Source organism: Gasterosteus aculeatus, chromosome 5 (genome assembly GCF_964276395.1).
Source record: "Gasterosteus aculeatus chromosome 5, fGasAcu3.hap1.1, whole genome shotgun sequence".
Taxonomy (NCBI): domain Eukaryota; kingdom Metazoa; phylum Chordata; class Actinopteri; order Perciformes; family Gasterosteidae; genus Gasterosteus; species Gasterosteus aculeatus.
Genome location: NC_135692.1, coordinates 5,931,932 through 5,953,855, shown reverse-complemented (window position 1 = coordinate 5,953,855; position 21,924 = coordinate 5,931,932). Strand labels below are relative to the sequence as shown.

Below are 21,924 nucleotides of genomic sequence, written 5' to 3'. Positions count from 1 at the left end.
TTGGCGAGAATGGATCCTGGACCTTCTTTTAATCCCTTCAATTGCAAATTTGGTCACAATAAGAAAGGCAAACTCCTCTTACATTTTACATGTGGTCTTTATATACCCAGCGTTGGTATAGGGCCAAAAAATGATTTTGTGGCAAAAGTTACTATTTTAAGGACTGACGCTATTTCGATGGGGATCAAAGCATCAGACAATAAATTGACTGGACGAGAGTCCCATGCAGAGACAACACGTCAAGCAGGGCCGTCGGCAAATATGAATATCATAGAAAGCACCTCTGTTCATCCAGATAAGCAAATCAATGCTTTCCCGACCTGAATTGCGTGCTCATTCCAACCGATCGGCACTTCATATTCAATAACAATCATCTCCACCTCCGCCTGCGTGCCCTCTCCAACCTCGCTGTGGGCGCCCGCTCCGACAGGGCTGGTGGGCAGGAGGCCGCGTGTGGTCAGGGAGCCATCTGTTTTTTAGGCATATTAGGTCTGCTTCCTCTGCTTACCTGTCCAGGTCCAGCTCCGTGAACTAATGGGCGTGGAGATCTGCGTCTCTTCTCATTTGCTCAGAGCGGATGGTCACCAGCTCCATGTCAACGGCTCCAGATGGAGACGACTAAATGACCCCAAAGGCGATACGTGAAATCGCATGAGCGATCTATGTGACCCGCAAAGAGAGGATCACATGCAGAGCATAAGATGAGAACTGATGGAGAGAAAGGAGGGCGGAGAACATTTCTGAACTCTGTTGGCTTCATTTACCACAGTCAGTTAACTTGATTTTGTTTGCAGCAATTTGTATAAAATATCTGATCTCTCTCAGAGCTTATGTTGACGGTCATTTCTACAAAATTGGATCTAATAATGTTCCTCACCTACAACCTATCTGCACACCTGACCGTTTGTGAAATCCCCAAAAAATGTTAGTTAGAATTTCTACACAATCTCTAACTTTACTTCCAATCATGTCAGATCTTAACAAATGTTAATTTCCATATTACATAAATAAATAATTGGAATACAATATTTGTCTCCATAAGTCAATGCACTGATAAATACTGTTTGCTGAACAATCTTTACTTTTGGTGCCCCAACTCGAGTCCAAGTAGCTTTTTCGCCTCCCAACTTATAGTTATGCAACTGTATCTTTACAAACCATCATTTTCTGTGTTTTCCTGCAAATCTGAGCAGCCAGTGCACCTGCGTCAGCACCTTGTTGTGATTAGGCAACAAAACCACTGCGTTAGATCTTGTCGATGCTGACGTCTGGTTTCACGTGGGACCTGAGCAGTAGCCACCTTATGGGAAGCCCTTTGTTATCTCTGTAAAGATGTAAGCATGACTGTTCGACAAATACATAAAATTCCCCAAAAGATATTTGTTTCTACAACATCCCACTTGGACTAAAGCATTCACATCATGATCCGTTGTGCCTTCCACCTTGGCACATCAAGACGCTCAAAAGCATTTCTTAAAACAGCACAGTCACTTTGAAGAACCACAGCGGAGTTGGGGAGATGGCTGCGTACCTGACAGGCTATCTGGGAATATCGCACCACAGCACGACTCAGAGTCATCAAAGAACTTGAATTTCAAGCTTTAAAAATCTGATGCTACTCAAGAACCATCGGCTTAAAATGAATTTAGACTGAAAACCTCTCTTTTTAAGCAACAAAATATCACACGCATGCCGGCGGCTACCCGACTAACAAGATCTTTTGTTTTTGTCAGAGAAGACATTGACAGAAAAGAGCAAAGATTACATTGTCAAATTCTTTGCTTCTGGCGAACCTCTTCCTTTTCTAAACTCCTTTTAACCTCATCAGGTTATTCCCCCTCCTTTGGGCGCTCTTTCTCAACCTTGCATAGCAATACAACAAGTCAAGGGGTACCTTCTGGTATGTCAGTAGAACAGAAGCTAGGACGCGCTTGCCAGCTCTTTAATTACAGTATTGAGGCTTGAAGAAGAACTGTAGGAGGAGGGCATCAGCATGCAGGGAGCTGACGTTGTGTTGCTGTTGCCTTAAGGGCCTCATCTGGGTGGACGTGCAAGACAGTGCGTGCAAACCAGGCGCTGCTGAAACACCAGGTCAAACAGCATGTGGAACAGGATGAAACCCTTTAAGTTGATGATGCGTTAAAAAAAGCAACCGCACACACCACATTGGAGGTCCACGCGAAGGAAAGAGCGTGAGGAAAGTATGAGAAAAATACAGTGTGAGTCGCTCCTTGCGCTTGTGTTGATTTGATAAGGCTTTGGGGAAAAGGCACACCTGACGGCTCGTCAATAAAGAAGAGTGAACGGCCACTCTGCTCGCAGTCTCGTTAGGACAGAGAGGTGTCTACGTCAATTAATGTGTGTGTGTGTGCGATAATCACCTAATAACTCAATCAACGCTGCCTCGCTCAAACGTGGCTTTCATCAAGACTCAACAAACAATATGTAAAAAATTTGCAAATGTGTTCTACTACCAATCTGGGTAGAATTTGACACGTTTTCCCAATGTAATCAAGGAATTTATAACTTACCAGTGGTTGGAAGGATATACAAAGATATTGATCCCAATGGATAAGCATTGGGTTTAGACCTCATATTTGGTAGTTGGCTTTCGTCAGGCTGGGTTCATGTCTAAGTATAAAGACAGATTTTATTCACCTCAACTGTCTGTGTAAAAACTGTTGATCCCTATTCAACTCCAGTTGGTCTTGTTGTTAAGGGATTGTTAAAATCAAAGTAGGCGAAAAGACTTGAACCTAAGTCAGCAGGAAAATAATGACTGCAGCTGGGTAGCATGGCAACACAACCAGGTGAGCCACAGTCATTAAATTACAAAATGTCTTTGACTGAAAAAACACACGTATCTACTGGACGGTGAAATAAACGTGTCACTTTATCGCCTAGATAAAAACAGTAATTTCCTTTCTCTGTGAATAACAATTACACCTTCACCCCCATGAACAGCAAACAGAACAATTTCATTTCAGCATTTTTAAGTCAGTTCTCTAGGTTTAACTGCCTTGAGGTTTGAAACTAAACCCAATACTGTAAAGCAGATCCCCACTTCTATTTTGCATATTGCAGCAGAAGATTCAAGGTTAGAAAAGAGGCATTTGCTGACAATAGATTCTAAATGTTAACGTTTGCTTATGATCTAAATATCACTTGAAGCACAGTTTGCTTTGAAAGAGAAGAAGAAAGTAATGTGGCTTCATCAATATTTGATCAAATCTCTCTCTTTTCTACTTTCAGTGATTAGATACACTCATTTCAACCTCTATAGCACCGGATCTGCTTGCATGCTACGAGCAAATGATTCCTGTCTTCTATAGGGGGGGATCTTACTATGTTATCCAGTTGAACGACACGTTCTGGAGACCCAAGTGTTCAACCGCTCCCTTTGAATACTTACACTCACAAAGAGGTAACCCCTATATGATCGTGTCTGCTTTGACCTGCACAAGGTCCATGTGGTTCGGTACTGCACGTGGCGATAATGGCCAAACAGGTGGCAAAGGGTGGGTGGGGATGTGATGGAGACATTGCAGTAGATTTTTTGGCTTTGTTGAAAGTCGGTGGACGAAACCTGCAAAATGTATCCGTCACCTCCAGTGGCAAGAGCCCAAATCCATCAATGCCAGACCTCAGGACGTGGACACCAGTCCAGGAACAGTGTGTTTGTTAATAAAAGTCTGTGTGTGTGTGTGTGTGTTTTTAAGATGAGCTCCAGCCTTCAATTCTAATACAGACACAGAGTCTGTTAAAAGGGAAATGTGGGGCTGAGGACAGCAAGGTGGAGGGATGTGAGCACCAACAGTTTAAACATCCGCTGGTTCATGTTCCGATGACGCTCATTCTGGGCAGCGGTGCACAAATAAAAACAGGAAATCGGACCAACAGGCTGAAGCTGGAAAGTTTGGACTGCCGGATTGAGTGAACCCAGCCGACATGCACCGATACGAGCTAAGCTCCTTCCGCTCCATGGGATCAGCCGGGCTTTAATATGCGTGCCGCATCTCGGCTGTGTCTGTTTGCGATTTAATTGACTGCTCTTATTAAATAAAGCTACATCTTCACCACACACAATAACTAACACATTCCTCTTGTCATCAACAAAAGATGAATACACACAGCGTGTCCCATTATGGGATCTATGAGGTTTTAAATAAACAGTTCCCTCACTACAGTGAGATCCTTCTCTTGGTAGTAAATCTATCAATGCTGATGACAGCTTGTTTGTACTCTTTCGAGCGGCCGGTGAAATATATTCTCATTTACATCGCAGTAGCTATATTATATATATTGAAAGCTCATTGAGAGGCAGTAAATGCCGCTTGCGTGCCAAGTGGCTCTGTGTCAACACAGTGGAGCATGCAGCCGCTGGACACCTGAGTTTTGCACACCTAAACACATTAGCACTCATGCTAGAGCAAAGAGGAACCACTTAAACTTGTGTTGTCATTACACCGATCACCTGACCCGCTCCTTGTGCACCACAAATAGCTCAACTATTCCACTTGTCACGCACTGAGTGCACTCCTTAATGCACTCATTAACTTTAGGTTAATGCTTGAACAGCATGCTGGTAAGCTAGAAGTTAGCCTGACGTATTTGTCGTATGTCGTATTATATGGAAATTGTCGTATTTGCAACAGGGTTAGACAACAAGTTCACTTTTCTTTTCAAGGTCTTGAAACAATCCTCACATGCCAATACGTAATGTGAATGCATAGTTATAAATTGCTTCCGTGCAGGGTTCCCTTTTCATTGCCACTACTTGTCTGATGGAACGATGCAACACTCAAACATAAAGTACATCAATATCCAGATGAATATGCAAAAATTGTTTTTGAGAAATATTTTGATCTGAAACTATCCTTTCAGGATTCGCAGGGCAACTGTACTCTACAAGTATGACTGCAGGCTGCCGCGTCAATTTCACTGTGAACCTCTGGGTGCGTGTCACATTTTATGCTGCAACGTCTTTGTTTCTGTGGCTCTTTTGTATTGTTGCCAGGCCAATTAGGCAGGTTAAAGATCTTGCGCTTGGCAAACTTTGAAAGGGCAACTGTTCTTTCCGCCTTGTTTCCCACAGTACCAACTCAACAACTGCTTGATTCAGTGGCGTGAATCCAGTCTAACGTGGGGAAACCAACTAACCACATACAAGAACTTCAATGCTTATGTATTCCAAAGTGTTTCCTCGAAATAGGTCAAGTTACACAATAAAAAAAAACTCCCTCGGAGGCTATGACGAATGCTGCAAGCTCCTCCGCTGGACTTGATTAGGCTGGTGAAGGGATTAAGGCCCCGACCCCCACAAATTTACCCAATGACACTGTCCTAGCAGGGCCAGAACCAAGCCGAATCATCCACATGTTAATGCTGCTATTAGTCCTTTGATTAGGATGACGAATGGTTGGCTGTATACTGAGTGAGTCTCTGTGCAGGACTGTGTGTGTGTGCGTGTATGTGTGTGTGTGTGTGTGTGTGTGTGTGTGCATGTTTGTTTTGCCTGGTGAGCAGCAAGGGCACCCTACGACATCTTTGATTGACATGTGAGATTGCAGAAGTGGTTTGATAGTGTGGCCAGTAGAAGGATGGGAGGTCTCATTCATGCGTCTACCCAGGGGAGAACACTTGCATTTACTGTACACACGCACACACACACACACACACACACACACACACACACACACACACTGCTGCGATCATTGATCAGTTTGCCTGCAATCTCCTCTTAAACAATTAAGGTTGCTGAGGGCATCATTAAGGTCTGTGTTTAAGGACGCTTTGCAGGGGGTGGAATCAAGGTGAGGCTGATTCCACAGGGTGGATATGAAAATGCTCATGATTCATTTGAACAATAAATGTTTAATGTGTGCACTATAAATTCAATCAGCGCTGATTAAACTCTTAATGGAACTTAATGGAGACTGATGGGAGGAAAGCATCTTTTGGTGCGTGAGTGTAGATTCGGTGAGTTGGAAAATTGCATATAAACCTGTCGGGAAGCAGACTGGCTGGTAAAAGCCAAAACAGAGACACTCAGCCGAGGCAGCATAATGTTGCTTCTGTCTAATCTACAATAGGAAGCCAATCGACCCCGCCAGAGGAGCTGAAGTCCAATGTATTAGGATGAGGTCAATTTATACATCTAACGTCTCCTGCTACTAAGCTTGATGAATCCAGATAAGCAACACGTCATGTTCGGGTTGTGTTGTTAAATGTCAGATAATGCAAAAATGGTTGGGGGAGACTAAAGATCCGCCTGATTAATACACTGAGGCAAGTTTTTGCTTTATCTGGAGGCAAGACAACGATCATCTGAGAGACTATTTAAAAGAACTGCCTTAAAGGTGCACTCTGAACTGAAGTCTCAAACACGGCTAAGAAGGAGTCCTTAGAATTCCAGAGAAATTTCAGGAAATCAATAAACTGAGTTTAGCCTTTTAGCGTGAAGAACCAGCTTGGTCTTGAGATTGACATTCCGCCTTTTGAATTGAGGGTCCGGTCTTATGAATCTTAATGGTTTGAGTAAAAGTTGTTCTGCTGCACAGAGATACAGGAGAAGAATGATACAACCTGAAATGTAAATATGAAGCTAAAGCCAGCAGCTTTAGCTTAGCATGAAGATCGCAGACACAGCTGGCTCCATCTGCATTTGCTGACAGACCCGAGAGTTGCATCAATGTTCTCATCTAACTGTCAGCAAGACATCAATGAAGTACATTTCTCAACACATATTTCTGTGTAATCTCACAGGTGCAACGGATGTCACACGCTGTACAAGAAAATACGCAGTTCCGTCACATTACATAACGTTCAAAACCCAGAAAATATACATAATATATTATGCAATCTGCTCCGTGGAGATTGTCTGGCATACACATATTATTGCTGGTAATTTGTGTTCCTTGATCCACTATCCAAAATAATCTATCCATTGGATGACTGCATCTTCCCCTTTCCACGTTTACGATGAGGACAAAGCAGTCTTGAATCATCGACACCTCATATAAATACGTAGTTCAGTTGGTCGCATAATGAATCGACATCACAACTTAATCCCAGTCAAACATTTGCTGTGAAGAGCCTCAGACACTTCCAGGTCAAGGGTGTCATCACCTCAGTGGCCTTTAATTTAGGCTCCTCACTCACTTGGCACTCGGTTGATGGCTCTCAGGGGCCTCAGCACGCGAACTGTCCTCACCGCCGAAAAACTGACGTTCTGCAGGTCGAGCGAGTACTCCAGCATCCTGCAACATGTGAGAGAGGGAGAGAGAGAGAGAGACAAAGAGAGAGAGATGGATGTGTTAGTACAGCCGCAACAAACCACAGGTTTTAATTGCTATCGTGGCTCACGTGGCCCTGCTTCATCATCTGGGAATAAAAACAAGGAAAATAAGTGCAATATTATGAAGCCAATTATATATTGCATGTAATTCATTCTCTCCCCCGCTCACTGTGTAACCCGTAATTAATCCTGTTGTTCAGAGTCCTGTTATACATTGTTGCCTTTAAAGATGACTGCTGTACATGTGTTCTGGCACACAATGCCCATCCATTACATCTGTAGCCAAAAACCTCACGCACAATGCGGCGTTGTGTGTATCTGCCTGTTTGTTTGTGCCTGTGTGCAGAGCGCCGCAAACACGCAAAGTTCTTCATGCCTGAAACACACACACACACATGCAACCAGGCGCAATCAACCTTTCAAAGGAGCGAGCAGCGGCATATGTGCATCCGCTTAAGGACGTTAAAAGTGGGTAAATCACTTGTTATTGAGGAGGAGAATGTGGCATCCAGCAGTACATGAAACCTCGAAACCTTGAGACGGCACACACGCACACGTCTCAACAGCCTCTCCTGCAGCTCTTAGGAGGCTCTCTCAGGCGAGGTTAGAAGGACAGCATTGAGAGGGGAAAGCAACTGCGGAATGCTTGAGAAAACCTTTTTCTTGCTTCTTGATTGGTGTTTGTCGGCAACTGGCCGCCCACTCACTCTGTGTGTGTGTGTGTGAAGCAGATTCTGAGCACATGTGCAGCTTCGGATGAAGGAATTCCCTCCATGTCCGTCCCGCCTGTCTGTCTGTCTGTCCGCCAAATGTGTAACACATCGCACAGCGCATGTGCAGTTGAGTATGTGTGTGTGTGTGTGCGTGTGTATCTGTTCCTGTGTGCTAGCATGTATGTCACCTTAGGTGGAAGAAACTCGGAACGTTCGGGGGTTGTAAAAGCCTTTCCAACAGCAGACACACATACTGTATGTATGGTATATACACACACACACACACATACACATAGCTGACAGATGGAAGTTTAGTGGGTAAACGGTTCACAGAAAGGAGATACATAAATATTCAGCAAAGTCTGTGATGGACACCAAGGTGAAAATGCCTCAACTGGCAGTTTAATGAAAGAGTAACTTTCAAAATCGGTGTCATTGCAACCAAATGTACGATGAGTGTATCACATAACGAGGATTCTGTGGGTCGGTTTTATGTTGTGGCACCGAGAGACAGAAAGAATGGTCAAAATCGATCCATTATCCGGCTCACGTTGTGTAACCAGTGGTTAGCTAGCTTGCTAATTCCAGCATGTTTTATCGCCACACTCATTTTGAGAATTCTGTCTGTCACTTGTTGGTGCGACAACTTTAAACCCAGGTAGAGAATCCTTGTGAAGCAAAAAACATTATTTATGACGATGTCTATTGATCTTGAAGCAGGCTGCCACGTACCAGCCTGCTTCAATGCCTCCACCATCATCCCTGTTCCCAAGAAGCCCAGGATCACAGGACTCAATGACTACAGGCCCGTCGCCCTGACCTCTGTAGTCATGAAGTCTTTTGAACGACTAGTTCTGACCCACCTGAAGTCCCTCACCGACCCCCTCCTGGACCCCGTGCAGTTTTCCCACAGAGCCAACAGGTCTGTGGACGATGCTGTCAACATGGCCCTCCACTACATCCTCCAGCATCTGGACTCCCCAGGAACCTACGCCAGGATCCTGTTCGTGGACTTCAGCTCTGCCTTCAACACCTTCATCCCGTCTCTGCTGCAGGACAAACTCTCCCAGCTGGGCAGGGACAAGGGGGACAAGGGCAGGCTGCAGCATGTCATCCGCTCTGCAGAAAAGGTGATCGGCTGCAATCTGCCGTCCCTGCAGGACTTCCAGGTCTCTGAAGCGAGCTGAAAAGATTGTAGCCGACCCCTCTCACCCCGGACAAAACCTGTTTGTGCCCCTTCCATCTGGCAGGAGGCTGAGGTCCATCAGGACTACGACCTCCCGCCACACGAACAGTTTCTTCCCGTCGGCAGTCGGGCTCATCAACAGAGCCCGGTCCCCCACTGACTGACTATAATATTCCACCGGTCACTCCCCTTCATACTGCACATGTCACTTTAACTGTAATTTTTCACTCGTCTTATGTCGTCACTCGTCACTTGGTTACTTGTTCGCTAGTGCACTATTTTTTTACTTTTTAAATATTTTAATTTTTAACTTTAACTTTATTCTCTTGTTTTATACTAACCCATAGCCTTATTCTTCTAACCCATTGCATTAGCATTTCGTTTTATTTTATTTTATTACTTGTGCACTACTGTGCAGTAATTGTTGTCTATTGTTACACTGTCTACTGTCACGCACCAACCGCCAAGCAAATTCCTTGTATGTTTGACATATTTTGGCAATAAATGTTTCCTGATTCCTGATTCCTGAAGACTCAACAGATAGCTTCATGGGTAAATGCATTGACCATGATTGAAGTGCTGACTGGGGTTAGTGGGAAATGTATGGTGATACTATCAGGATAACAATGGCAAACCAGCTTGAGGGCCACAGACATCCCATAAATCCCCACAGCGATATTATACAAATATTAGCGTAATTTCTTGTCAGATAAAGAGTTGCATAACCAAACTTATAAGCCGGTGACGAGTGATTGTCGCCCATGCAAAAACAGCCCCCCACCACCCCTGACGAGAGCCAGTTTGGTGTGCTCGGTGAAAAGTGACCCATCTCTCCTCATCTGGAAATGGGGAAACGGCCGAGGAGAAATGTAGTGGATCAAACAAACGATGGAAACGACAGGAAGTCATGCGCTGTTTTCTTCAGAGCCCGTGCCAGTGCTGATGGGGCTGATACAAGAGGAGGGCAATCGCAGGGGGACTGAGAAATGGGAAGCAGGAGGGGGGACGGGGCAGCCCCGACCTTGGAGGGGGTTGGCGTGAGGAGAATTCCTAAACTACTAAAAGCACACAAAGACAACTTTACATCTTGTCTTGTCATGCACACCGTGAGATGCAACATCTCCATTTGGGGACATCGGTAGAAGGACACACAAAAATGCCATGACATTCATACTGTACCAATTGAGAAAAGAGAAAAAAAAGCATATATTAAAAAGAGTGCCCAAACACACAGCGTGTATCTTCTAAGCTCGTCCTCTCTTATCCCAGAGGATGAACGTTGGTGTTTGTGCCAAAGCTGCCAGACACATGATGGATGGTATATGTTTACACTTTTTTCAGCTGGAGGGCAAAGACCTGGCAGCTTGGAACACACATACACACGGGACGTAATGCATATAAGGAGTACGCAAGGCTGCCAATGTTAAACCTTAGTCATTCTATCCATCTGGCTTCCTGCGCTATTACACCGTCATTGTGTTTTTTTTCACTTTTTCCTTACAAATCATGATGGAGAGAGTGAGAAAAGAAAAATGGACACATTTGGATGAAGTCTCCTCAGCTTTCATGCTTGATTTGAGGTCGGGGAGTTTGTTTTTATCATGAAAGAATTTACGTGGTGAATAATGTTGGAAATGGGTTTGCAGAATAACTCCGGCTAGACAAATGGCTTTGGGATATTGTGCAAGGTATTCAGTATCGTAGTGGCCCATTGATCATCCCACATAGAGGGCTGATCATTTCTTGGCAATCTAAAGTATATTATTTGTCTGGTTGCACAGAGTAATGTGAATTTAAAGTACAGACGCAGTACTGTTAATTGCTTTATGAAAGCTGGAAAAAGATACACCTTCCCGATTTAATAGCATCACGATAACTAAACAGATTCTGCAGTTTATGTGTTTTTAGCGGCATGTTTTGTTTTTTCTATGCTACCGGCCCATTAGCGGACTGACAAAGTTAGTTATTGGAGTACAAATAAACCTTCTAAATGTGTGATCCATTGCTCCCTGCCCCCCCCCCCCCCCCCCCCCCACACACAAACACACCTCACTTTGATTCTCCATTGCAGTTATTTTCTTATTGCCTCCACTGTTCCGGTTTTTATTACTAAAAAAATGGCTTTATTATCAGTGCTATTAAACGTCACAGTACAGCCCGTCAGTTAAATATTGGGTAATAATCGTGAATATTGAGAAATGGCTGCTATATTATTACATTAGGAAATGACTTTTTGTTATTGGATTATGGGATTATTCCAATTTAGCTACAATTTGCTCCATCGTAATCTGTTTTATGATGTATCGCTTATTATGAACTAACCAGTCATCTGTCCGCTCTGCCGATATTGCTTTCATCGCGTATTGTTTTCCTTTCTTTCAGCCTTTCCTTCAGCAAAGCTAGATGTTCCCCAGCAGATGCATTGAGAGTGATGGATGTATGGGTGTCCAGAAGGAGTATTTTTTTTTATTATTGTCTACCTGCAAGTATATTGGTGAAGCGCAAACACTACAATACGTCCACCATAGGAGCAACTCAGATTTGTAATGTAAAAACACATAAACCCACATATTTAAACCCAGTTCAGGCACTGGCACGGACACCTGCTAACGATGGGAGTCTGATGTTATCAAACTGAGTGTAGTCCGATTAGGGAGAAGAGGAGGGAGGAAAAACACCAGAGAGAACGGACAGATGGAGTGTTTTCATGCTGAATCAGACTTGAGAGCCTTTCATCAGCAACACGTTCTGCCATCAACCCACTCGGCTTATCCAACCCAAATGTTAACCAACTTATTCTTCACAGTCACAGCCGATGGCTGTATACCTCTCTTTCACTTGCATCTCTTGTATCTGGTGAGGGGGATTCTCATCCTGCTGCAGAAGGCAAAGGTCTTATGGACAGGGCGCTCTCACACGTCGGCATGCTGACCCGCAGTGAGACAGTTGTGCGCTATCGCTCCCTCAAGGAAGGAATAAAAAAGTGCTTGCAAAATGTGACTTGGCCCAGGACAAATCAAATGAGACTCAACGAAACAATGTCCTTGTGAATGTGCTAATTGTGCCCGAGGGGAATTGCTTCATCTTGTCAAAAAAAACAACCACATAAGTTTTATATTTTGATAACTGGAGAGAACTGCAAACATGAGATCTTTTTAATTTAGCAAAGAACATCCATCAATGTGAACCGTTGGTGTTCGTGATACCTTTGAGCCTCAAGAGAGAACAACTGAAACCACTCAAAATCCCTCCTGCTGTAAATACTGGTAAATGTTCAGTGGAACAGAGAAATAAACGCTATACAAGAAAATTCAGGATTCCTGCATGTTATGAGCTTCCACAAAACCTGTTATTGCAGCATATGTGGGCGACTCTTCAAAACACTACTTTGTGTTGTTGTTGATAATGATGATGTCAGTGCTTTGCGGAGATAATTACTTTGTTTTTTGATCAAAATGAAAATCTAAGAAGAGTACCTGTTTATAAATTTGATTACTATGGAGATCCAACAGCAGTTACTGTGCTTAGTGATGAATTTTTGGTGTTTTTTTTAAGACACACATCCAGTCCCATCCTCTTTTGATTGAAGGTTGTTGGCAGCAATTTTGTGAGAAGTTAAATCTGGTATGAATGCATTCTCGGCAAGAAGATGCACAGCGCACCAGAGCTGAGTCCGCCCTGCTGTATGCACGCTGTGCCTTCCTGTGCGCCAGTTTAAGTTGCTAAGCTTGCGCTTTAAATATCAATATATCAAGGCGTAATTAATAGTGATGCTTTTATATAATTACCTTAAATGATTGGTGCCATGATGATGGATACGCTATGCAGCCTCTGCCAGATTGCATTCGTTTCAATTGTTGAATACACTCCCGTTACACCTTTTGGCTTCCTTTCGCAGGTTTATAGATTTTTGCCCTCTACCTCCACTACTTGGGGGAAGACCTTCAGCTCTGGCCCCATTGATAAAAAAAACGACCAGACTGTGTAGGGCTTTTTTGACAAGAGTAACTTTTTCAAACTCTCTCTCCACTGTATCTCTTATCTGGAATAGTCCAGTCCCAGAGCATAAAACGAGTGAATGTGATTAGAAGGGTTCACTGTTGGTTTCTTAACCTCAAAATATGTCCCAGAAAAACTCTGAGGGGTCACCAGATAATTGAAGACAGACAGTTACACAATTTTGATTTTCCTGACTTGTTGCCACATCTTTCCTGGGCAACGACTATCCGCCACTTTCGGTCCAGATGGTAAAATCTCAACAACTATTGGATGGATTACCATGAATTAAAGCAGTGCACTGCAGGGGATTATTAAAGGCTTACAAAGAATATGACATCTTGAGAGCGTTGCTGTAGCCAGGTTCATACTCTTTAACGTAATATGACTTACCTATAGCCTGTGAAATATACAAGATATGGCAAAAGTTCCTTTTTCTAAAGTGAATAATGGACTAAAATGATTTTTCCATCGTGGTCATCATCATCCTCAAATATCAGACGCAGGCGAAGGAGACACAAACGAGCTTGCTGCCTCGGCTTCTCTTCCTCTCCCCATCTGCCTTTCTCTATCAATCCATCTCCCTTATCCAACACCCCCCCTCCCCTCCCTTCTTTCTCAGTTATCCTTTGTGTTTCTCTCCAGGAGTAATCCAGCCACAAAGGGAGCGTTGAGCCAGATCAATAAACTATGGATGGGTTATTCTGTGTTCCACAGTAAGTGCTGGTACACTCTCTTATTTGGACCCCTCCGGCTTTTGAAAGGGGCTCCACTGCACAAATCAATGAATGAATGCATAAATAAATGAAAAGATTTGTTTAACTAGTCAGTCAACATAGGGGTGTCTAATATAGAAAGTTGGCTCCCAAACAATTGTTTTTTTTATAATGAAAATAGCTTGGAACACAGTTTAATGCTCTTGGTATGAATATTTCAGTCTGGCTCTTTTAGACTCAAAATTCTAGTCTAGTCTAAATTGAATAGATGAATGTAACAGCATTAGAGATAAATTTTACACTTTCCAAATGGTAACTCTTTGGCAGAATATTTTCCCTCTTCACAATTTGGTTAGATATTTCAGTCTTTGGCTTCAATCGGGAAACTGCCCTCCTTGAGAAATTAAAAAAAACCCCTGCTAAACATGCATTTACAGTACCACAGCTCAGCGGGACAACAAACTAGCCTAAAGAACATTCCCAGTACCGAATTCAATAACTCCGCTGACATGAATCATGGGAAAAACATTTACCATCTTCACCGTCTTACTTAAGCGAGTTGGCATGCTGCTATCGCCTTATGGGCGCCTTATACAAAACACAGCTGACGCTGAGAGGATATGAAATCATTTGAAACCAGTTGTAAAACAAAGATTAAATAGTTTCAAAGCAGCTGATGGTTGTAAATGAAAAGTCAGGGGGATCACTAAAGTTAACAAGCTTCATCCTCTGGGGACCAAGAACGCCCTCACAAAGCTCCGTGGAAATCCACCCGACAGTTGATGAGATATTTCATTCAGGGTAAAAGTGGTGGGCCGACCGTCCCCTGAGCCATGCTACAGGAGTTGCTGAAAATAAACAGCAATAAAACAGAAATATCCGTGTTCCTTGTTTGTGTACTCCTAGTATTATACTGTATTTTCCTTTTTCCCTCGTGTATTGTCCAAGAGTAGTTCCCTCAGTTTTCTGAATATGATCTACGGTATTTTTTTGGAATATTGCCACAATTTTAAAGGCATTGCCAGGTTGAGAATGAGAGAGTGGAATGCAAACCTCAACTTGGTTCTTCTGATATCTTACATAAAGTAACAAGTAAGTTTTTGTAAGATATTATAGTATACTGTAGTCCAGGCTCAGACAGATGATTTGATACAAGACTCCTAACGGGTAGAGATATTGAGGTAGATGCAATACCAAATAAGTGTTTAAGTCATCAAGTGCTGTCTTTAGCTTTTTCACTCTTCTCACACATGCAGCTGCATGCAGGAATCAGGAATCAGGAAACATGCAAGAAACAGCACGTGAAGCTGGGGAAACATGTCTCAGCCTCTCGGACCATCAGCACCGGTTCCCCCCAAGGCTGCGATCTTTCCCCTCTGCTCTTCTCCATGTACACCAACAGCTGCACCTCCAGCCACCAGTCTTTAACTTTAACTTTATTCTCTTGTTTTATACTAACCCATAGCCTTATTCTACTAACCCATTGCATTAGCATTTAATTTTACTTTATTTTATTACTTGTGCACTGCTGTCTTATTGTCTATTGTTACACTGTCCACTGTCACGCACCAACCGCCAAGACAAATTCCTTGTATGTTCGACATATTTGGGAAATAAATGTTTCCTGATTCCTGATTCCTGAGCACTGATACACTCATGACTTAGCAAACCAAGCACCACAAAGTAAACTCCAAACATAAAACTTCAAGCACTTGCTCAATGGCAGTTTTTTATTCAGTGAGTTTTCTACGACGAGAATGAAGGAAACTTGCTGATTTTTTTATTGTGTATATGCCGCAGGACATCCGTGCTGCACTCACTGCATCATTCACCAGCCAAAGGGCTTGCTGTGTACCTCCCTCTCCATCTCACCCTCCACCTGTCTGGTGCACTAATCCCTCCATCATTCCCTCTCGACAGTAAGGTGATTAGGGGAAGAGAGCCAAGACCTGCTGAAAAAGCAGCTTCACTTTAATTATCCTCTCAGAAAGAAACAAACAGTTGATCAGAGTCTTCTTCCGCAGACTTAGCTACTGTTGCCGGGTTATAGCAAATGTTCGACAACCAGCCGTTACCTAGGTTACCATTGTCTCCTTGCGGCTGGGAACTCTCTGTACGGATGAGATCCTTTTTAAAATGATTTGTGTCCCCATGTAAATGGCATCTGATAAACAACATATTAGCATCTACACAAACACATCCATGCTTATGCCTTCTCCATGCACACACTCTCAGATGTAAGCAAACATACATGTCACCGGTAGATTCAGAAATAGACTTCATTAAATGTGTCATGTTCTCTGTCACGCTCCAGGTTGTTCATGATCTGATATACACAAGAAGCTTTGCCAACGTTTTTCACAAATTATTGTTGTCCAAGTTACAGTGTCAGAAAAGTGTGTGTGGTGGGTGGGGGTATGCAAGAACACTGCTGGGCTGGGTTCCAAAGCGAGACACCATAGTCACCATGGTAGTTGCCGTGCAGACCAGGAGACGGAAATACAGCCTGGACGTGTGTTTGCATCAATAAAATATTGTGGAATCCAGAGGGACAAAGGGTAATGAGGTATTAACAGGATTACCAAAACACCACATTATTTTGGATTATAAAATCATTCTGAAAGGATCGTAGGTACTTTGCAGGTGGATCCCAAACATATTGGACAGGATATACTGCTAAAATGGACCTTACCTTTAGAGTACTCCGAACTCTAAAAGGGATATATACTAGATGTAAGTACGCACCACTTTACAACCACATTGTGTTCATTATGTCAGTCACCGACAGCCCAGTTTCCGCTGGTCACACTGAACCAGTTTTGTCAGGGTTTTTGTGTGTTATGTTGTTGTCTTGTTCTTGTTCTGCGTCTATGTTGTATGTCTGTGTGTTGATGTCTTACTGGTTGCCATGATAACGGGCCTTGGGCCTGGATAACGCGCAGCTGTTCCGGATCACACACCTGGTTCCTGTCCACAATCAGGAGGGTATTAAGAGCAGCCCTGACATCCATCCATCCAACCAACCAACCAACCAATGAACGTCGTTCGTTCGCCATGTCTGTATTGCACATTCTTCAGTAACTCTATTTCTTACTCACTAATTAACCCATTACCCTGGCTGGAGTATGGATATATATATTACAAGGAAAGTTGCTTATTAGAAAAAATAAAAATGAGGCTGTGTGGAGTACTTCAACATTTCAGAGGGCAACCCTTTTGGCAAGAAACCATTGCCAGATGGAGCAAACATACATGTGTGTTTATCTCATACATGCAGTTGTGATGTTCAAATGCCTGATGCCTGATGGTAACTACAGTCTATTTCAGCGACTTGTTAATGACATTTAAGCGGAAATGATTGATTACTCCATAAGTTTGTACTATAGACTAAGACTATAGTAGTAGTTAAACTCCTTTGAAAGTGAAGTGATAGTTTGGGGATTTTTTACTGTTGGTTGGACAAAACTAATAAATAATAATCTAAACCGAGCTCTGTGGACGTTTGACGCAAGTTTAAAGAACTTGGAGGGAATTCAAACGAATGACGGCTGAGGAGGAAACTCGGGGTTGCTATCGCAGGTGGAATGTGTCTCCCCTGCTGAAGGACATGCTTTATCATGCACACACACACGCACACACACACTCTCTCTCACACACACACACAGAATGAGATGTGCCATGTTCCCACTGATGGACAACAGAAGCTGTGGCAGAAGGATGGCATTAAAAAGCAGCAGGGGATGCAGTGTGATATAAATGTCAGACCAAAACCAGCAGGCTAAGTTCTGTTACATGTTTTAATCAAATTACCACATGTACATGAACGTGTGTGTGTGTATCTCAGTATGCGAGTTGCTGTGCCCACAGCATTAGTATGCAGACCGTATGCATATTGGATGTCGGTTACGATGCAATTTGTGAATGAATTGTGTGTCTAGATTTGTGCACACAGCCCTCATGTGCATGTGGCTGCATGTAAGCCCATGTTATTGCACAAAATATATTCAATTTGCCATCGTAGTAAAGTAGCAAGTAATGTGAACAAGTTAAAAAGAAACCTAAGTTTGCATTTGCACCCTCACTCCTTTCATCTGATTTCAGTCTCTTCAGCTATCTGAGCACTTAAGGACTTAGGAGGGTACTTGCTACCAATTTTTATTTAAAAGGCTTTCACTGGATATTGGGGGGTGAATTCATTTGAAGAAAAACTCAGTGGAGCGCACGGGGTAGGAGCCTGATATTACTTAGGGGACTGCTTCTGGCAGGTTTCTGCTTCAAATCCTGTGTTGTTTGATCTCCTCTGGGCAGCGAGCAAAGAAAAGCCCACAGCTAGTTGAAATCTGCTCACAATTACGCAAAACATCAACTAGTTTCTGTCTTTCATGAATCGGTCCCATCGCTTTCACTTCCCAACATGCAGTGCGGTAAATCAAATGTGCCGAATGTGTGTTTGCAGCCTCTTGTGCAAGCCTCCGGTGTTGAAGCATAGTTATGCTTGGACACCCCCGTGTCTTTGTGTGGGCGCTTTTTGTGTGACCGACTGCGTAACTCACCCAGCCACCACTATGAAGAAGTCCAAGCGGTTCCACGTGTCTCCGAGGTAACACTTCTTGCCGAAAATCCCCAAAGCCATCATCTTGATGACCATCTCAATGGCAAAGAAAGCGAAGATGAAGTCATCAAATTTCTGGAGAAGGAGGGGGACACAGAAAATGCGAGTTAGCATTGTTGCGTAAAGTTAGCGTCTCAAAGTGCAGCAGAGCCTGATGGGAATGTCATCATTTTAAAACCAGAGGCTTACACAAAACTTTTATACAATGATGGTGCTAAATAGGTAATAAACATATTAATGTCCATTCTGAGGGGAACACAAATATATCTAGAAAATCACATGGACATACATCCCGTAATTCTTAAGACACTTCACCCACGACTACAAATGCCAACATTAGAGGAAAGCTACTGGTTCACCTTAAACAACATCTGGCAGTCATGAATGTCTGCAAAATATATTATATATATATATATATATATATATAGACCATCAATCGCTTTGGAACAACATTTTTGCATTCCAAAGCTGCAGTTTCCTTGTTATTTAACAGCCAACATATCGCTCTCAAATCGCCAACAAACCGCAGCTTGTTTTTGTTGCACCTTTAGAGTATGTATAGTTGCACCAGGCTGTCAACTGACTATTAGACAACCTAATCAACTGACGTAGTGGCTTTTAAAGCGCTATATGAATAAAAGGTATTATTATTTTTAGGATGAAGAGCGAGTCTGCTTTAGTCGGGATGGGGCTACAAGGAACAAACACAGGACATTCACCCATGAGGCCGCTGGATGTCCCGTCTGCACCACCATTGATTTAGCAAAAAAGACTGTACTCATCTAACGAGGGGAAACATATTATTATTAACTCATTATATACATATAAGATTATTATTTGTATCCATATATTAGTCGTGCTCTAATATCTTCATGTATGATGTTTAAAAACAGCTCATGAGAACCTTTGATGGCCACATGATACTTTATTAAACCCTGCAGAGGAATCATCATTTCTATTTTCCTTGCTGCTGGGAGGGAAGGATCCGAATTGGAAAAGGAGAAACGATAAGAGAGGAGCCCCAGTGCAGATTCAACAGGATTTGGTATCTAGCTTGAGGACACTGAAGCAATATGGCTCCTCTAGTTTAAGGATGCTCGGGCATACGATAAGGCCACCTTACTGCTTTTAACTCAAGTGATACATGGACCCAGATCCAGAGAATATAAACTAATAACCCGGAACAAGCCTCATTTTGCTTTACTCAGCATTCCCGCCCTCGTTAATGTCGGGCGAAGCTTCCTCTCTCCCAATCACCATCAAACTGGACTGAAGAAATAAACGAGGGTGAGAGTGAGGGCGGCAGCTGGACAGGAACTAAAGAAAAAAACAAAAGATAACCTTAATTATGAAAATCAATGAAATAATTCAAAAAGGCAGAAGAGAGAGAATTGGATATGAGGAGGGTAAAGAATGCAGCTCAACGTAGAAAGGAGAAAAGAAAAGAAACATTCTGGAAGGAGATCAAGGCACAGGACACCCACTGATGGATGAGTCATCCAAGCAAGAACAGGGAAGAGTACAAATACATCAAATCCTGTAAGCTTAGGAAGAGGCTGGCCTGCTCGCTGCTTTAAGTTTAAGTGAAATGTAGATGTTCACACAGGAATGCATGTGTGTGTGTGTGTGTGTGTCCAACTCAAAGTGCTCATCCATCCCAACGTGCCAAAAATTATATAAAGATTTCACGCAGTGTGATGTCTCACTACTACTCCCATGGCACTGGCTTCAGTGTTTTACCTAAATGTTATCTGAACAGTCTGCTGGAACTATCTGCTACTTGCTATAGTACATGTAGTAAATGACACAATGCTACGGGTGGTATTGGTTGAATACTGAAAATACCTTTTCAATAGCCAATTGGATACAAAAAAAATGTCATGTCCTCATATTTTTTATGTAAGTAGAGAGCATATGCCAGGTATTGTGTTGATTTTCATCTTTTTTTGGAATGCTCAGAGAACGTTAGTCCTTGTTACTGCTCAACTGACCTCATGACACTTTTTACCTGCTTGCAATGTGTTATTATTAAGAGGGCAATATCAGGGCAGCTCACAAAGGAATACAGCTGAAACTGCTCCTTGGAACAGTGTAGGGGGTGGGGGGGTGTATTTCAGTGAATCCAATACTGAGTGGGAACTTCACAATGCAACCAACCGTTTACTTGTTCCAACAAAGAACAAAGTGTTTTTTTTGTCAGGCAGAAAAACACCATGAAATATTAATTTGCATTTAATTTTTAACCTCAAATTCAGCTTTGGGTGACTTGAAAGTTGAGGCAAAGACAAAAAGAAGAGTGTCCAAATATTGTAGTCACAGTGAGGTTGCCAGGCAACTAGCTGAGACTTCATGAATTAACTGCACCATGTTGTTACAGCTAACAACTCAAATTCTTTTACATGTTTTCTTACATTCACAAAAACAATTTAGATCTGCATACTGTTTAACCTTGGAAACAACAGTCTTTATGCTAAGAAAAGTTTAAGTCAAACTTTTGACTGCAGTTTAATTTAGTAAGTAACACACAGGCATGAGAACGCTATCAATATTCTCATCCAACTCGCGGCTGGAAACCAAGAAACTGCATTTTTCTACAATCTATACGATTCAATATTTTTCAGGAAAACAGGTTTTTCATGCAAGATACACAGATGTTCACCATTCAAAGTCTGTGTAAGGGCTTTCTAAAGGTCTGGATTAAAACACCTTGTGGGGCCAACGGGGCGGCACCCTGTTCTTGTTAGATGTCAGCTCTCTGCAGATGATTTGCATGATGGATAAGAACAGTCTGTTGGAATAAAAACAAGAAGATCCTGCTATTGATGTGCCTAACGGACCAGGATGCTCACATTGTGTGGAATGGAGCAGAGCCCGAGTGTTTTCCGCCACGGCGAGCATGAAATGACTGCACTGTTCTCTCCTCTGATAGCACCCTGAATTCAGTCTCCGTTGTCTTCTGTGTATTGACAGGAGACGTTCATCTTGTCTCTGCTGACGACTAATCTCGAATATATTTTCTCACCCACAGAACCCCCAACGTAGGAACCCACTTTAGTGTTGATGGGGACAATACAGCTGCTGCGACCTACACACGCATAAAGTAACACAACGTGTGACCTCAGCTCAACCTTCCTCATGAGTCTCACTCCAAACAAGCACACACACTCTACACCCAGCTGGGGTTCAAATGTATGCAAGTCCACAGGAGGCGCCTGCCTGAGGCGTTTCTGGGCCTATGCAATCGGGATATTGATTTGCTGGAGCTTGAAGCAGATTGCCTGAGCCTGATGAACATGTATTGGATTTAATATCCAAGTGCACAGGAAACAAGCTGTGTGGGTGCAAGTACAATCACAGGCTTGGATCTCTAAGGTCTCCTGATGTTGAGAATATACCAAGCAGGG

The 21,924-nt window shown here is 42.9% G+C and overlaps 1 protein-coding gene across 14 annotated transcripts in view; it reads right to left on the bottom strand.

Moving 5' to 3' along the window:
- The window catches only part of cacna1g (calcium channel, voltage-dependent, T type, alpha 1G subunit), a 118,906-nt gene that overhangs the window by 85,464 nt on the left and 11,518 nt on the right, over window positions 1-21,924 (bottom strand). For all 14 annotated transcript variants that reach the window (XM_078102759.1, XM_078102760.1, XM_078102766.1 and 11 more), the window contains exons 2-3: window positions 18,462-18,595; window positions 7,162-7,259 (exon numbers count right to left, since the gene is read on the bottom strand). In XM_078102759.1, the coding sequence (XP_077958885.1) occupies window positions 7,162-7,259; window positions 18,462-18,595 (232 nt within the window). The remainder of the gene's footprint in view (window positions 1-7,161; window positions 7,260-18,461; window positions 18,596-21,924) is intronic.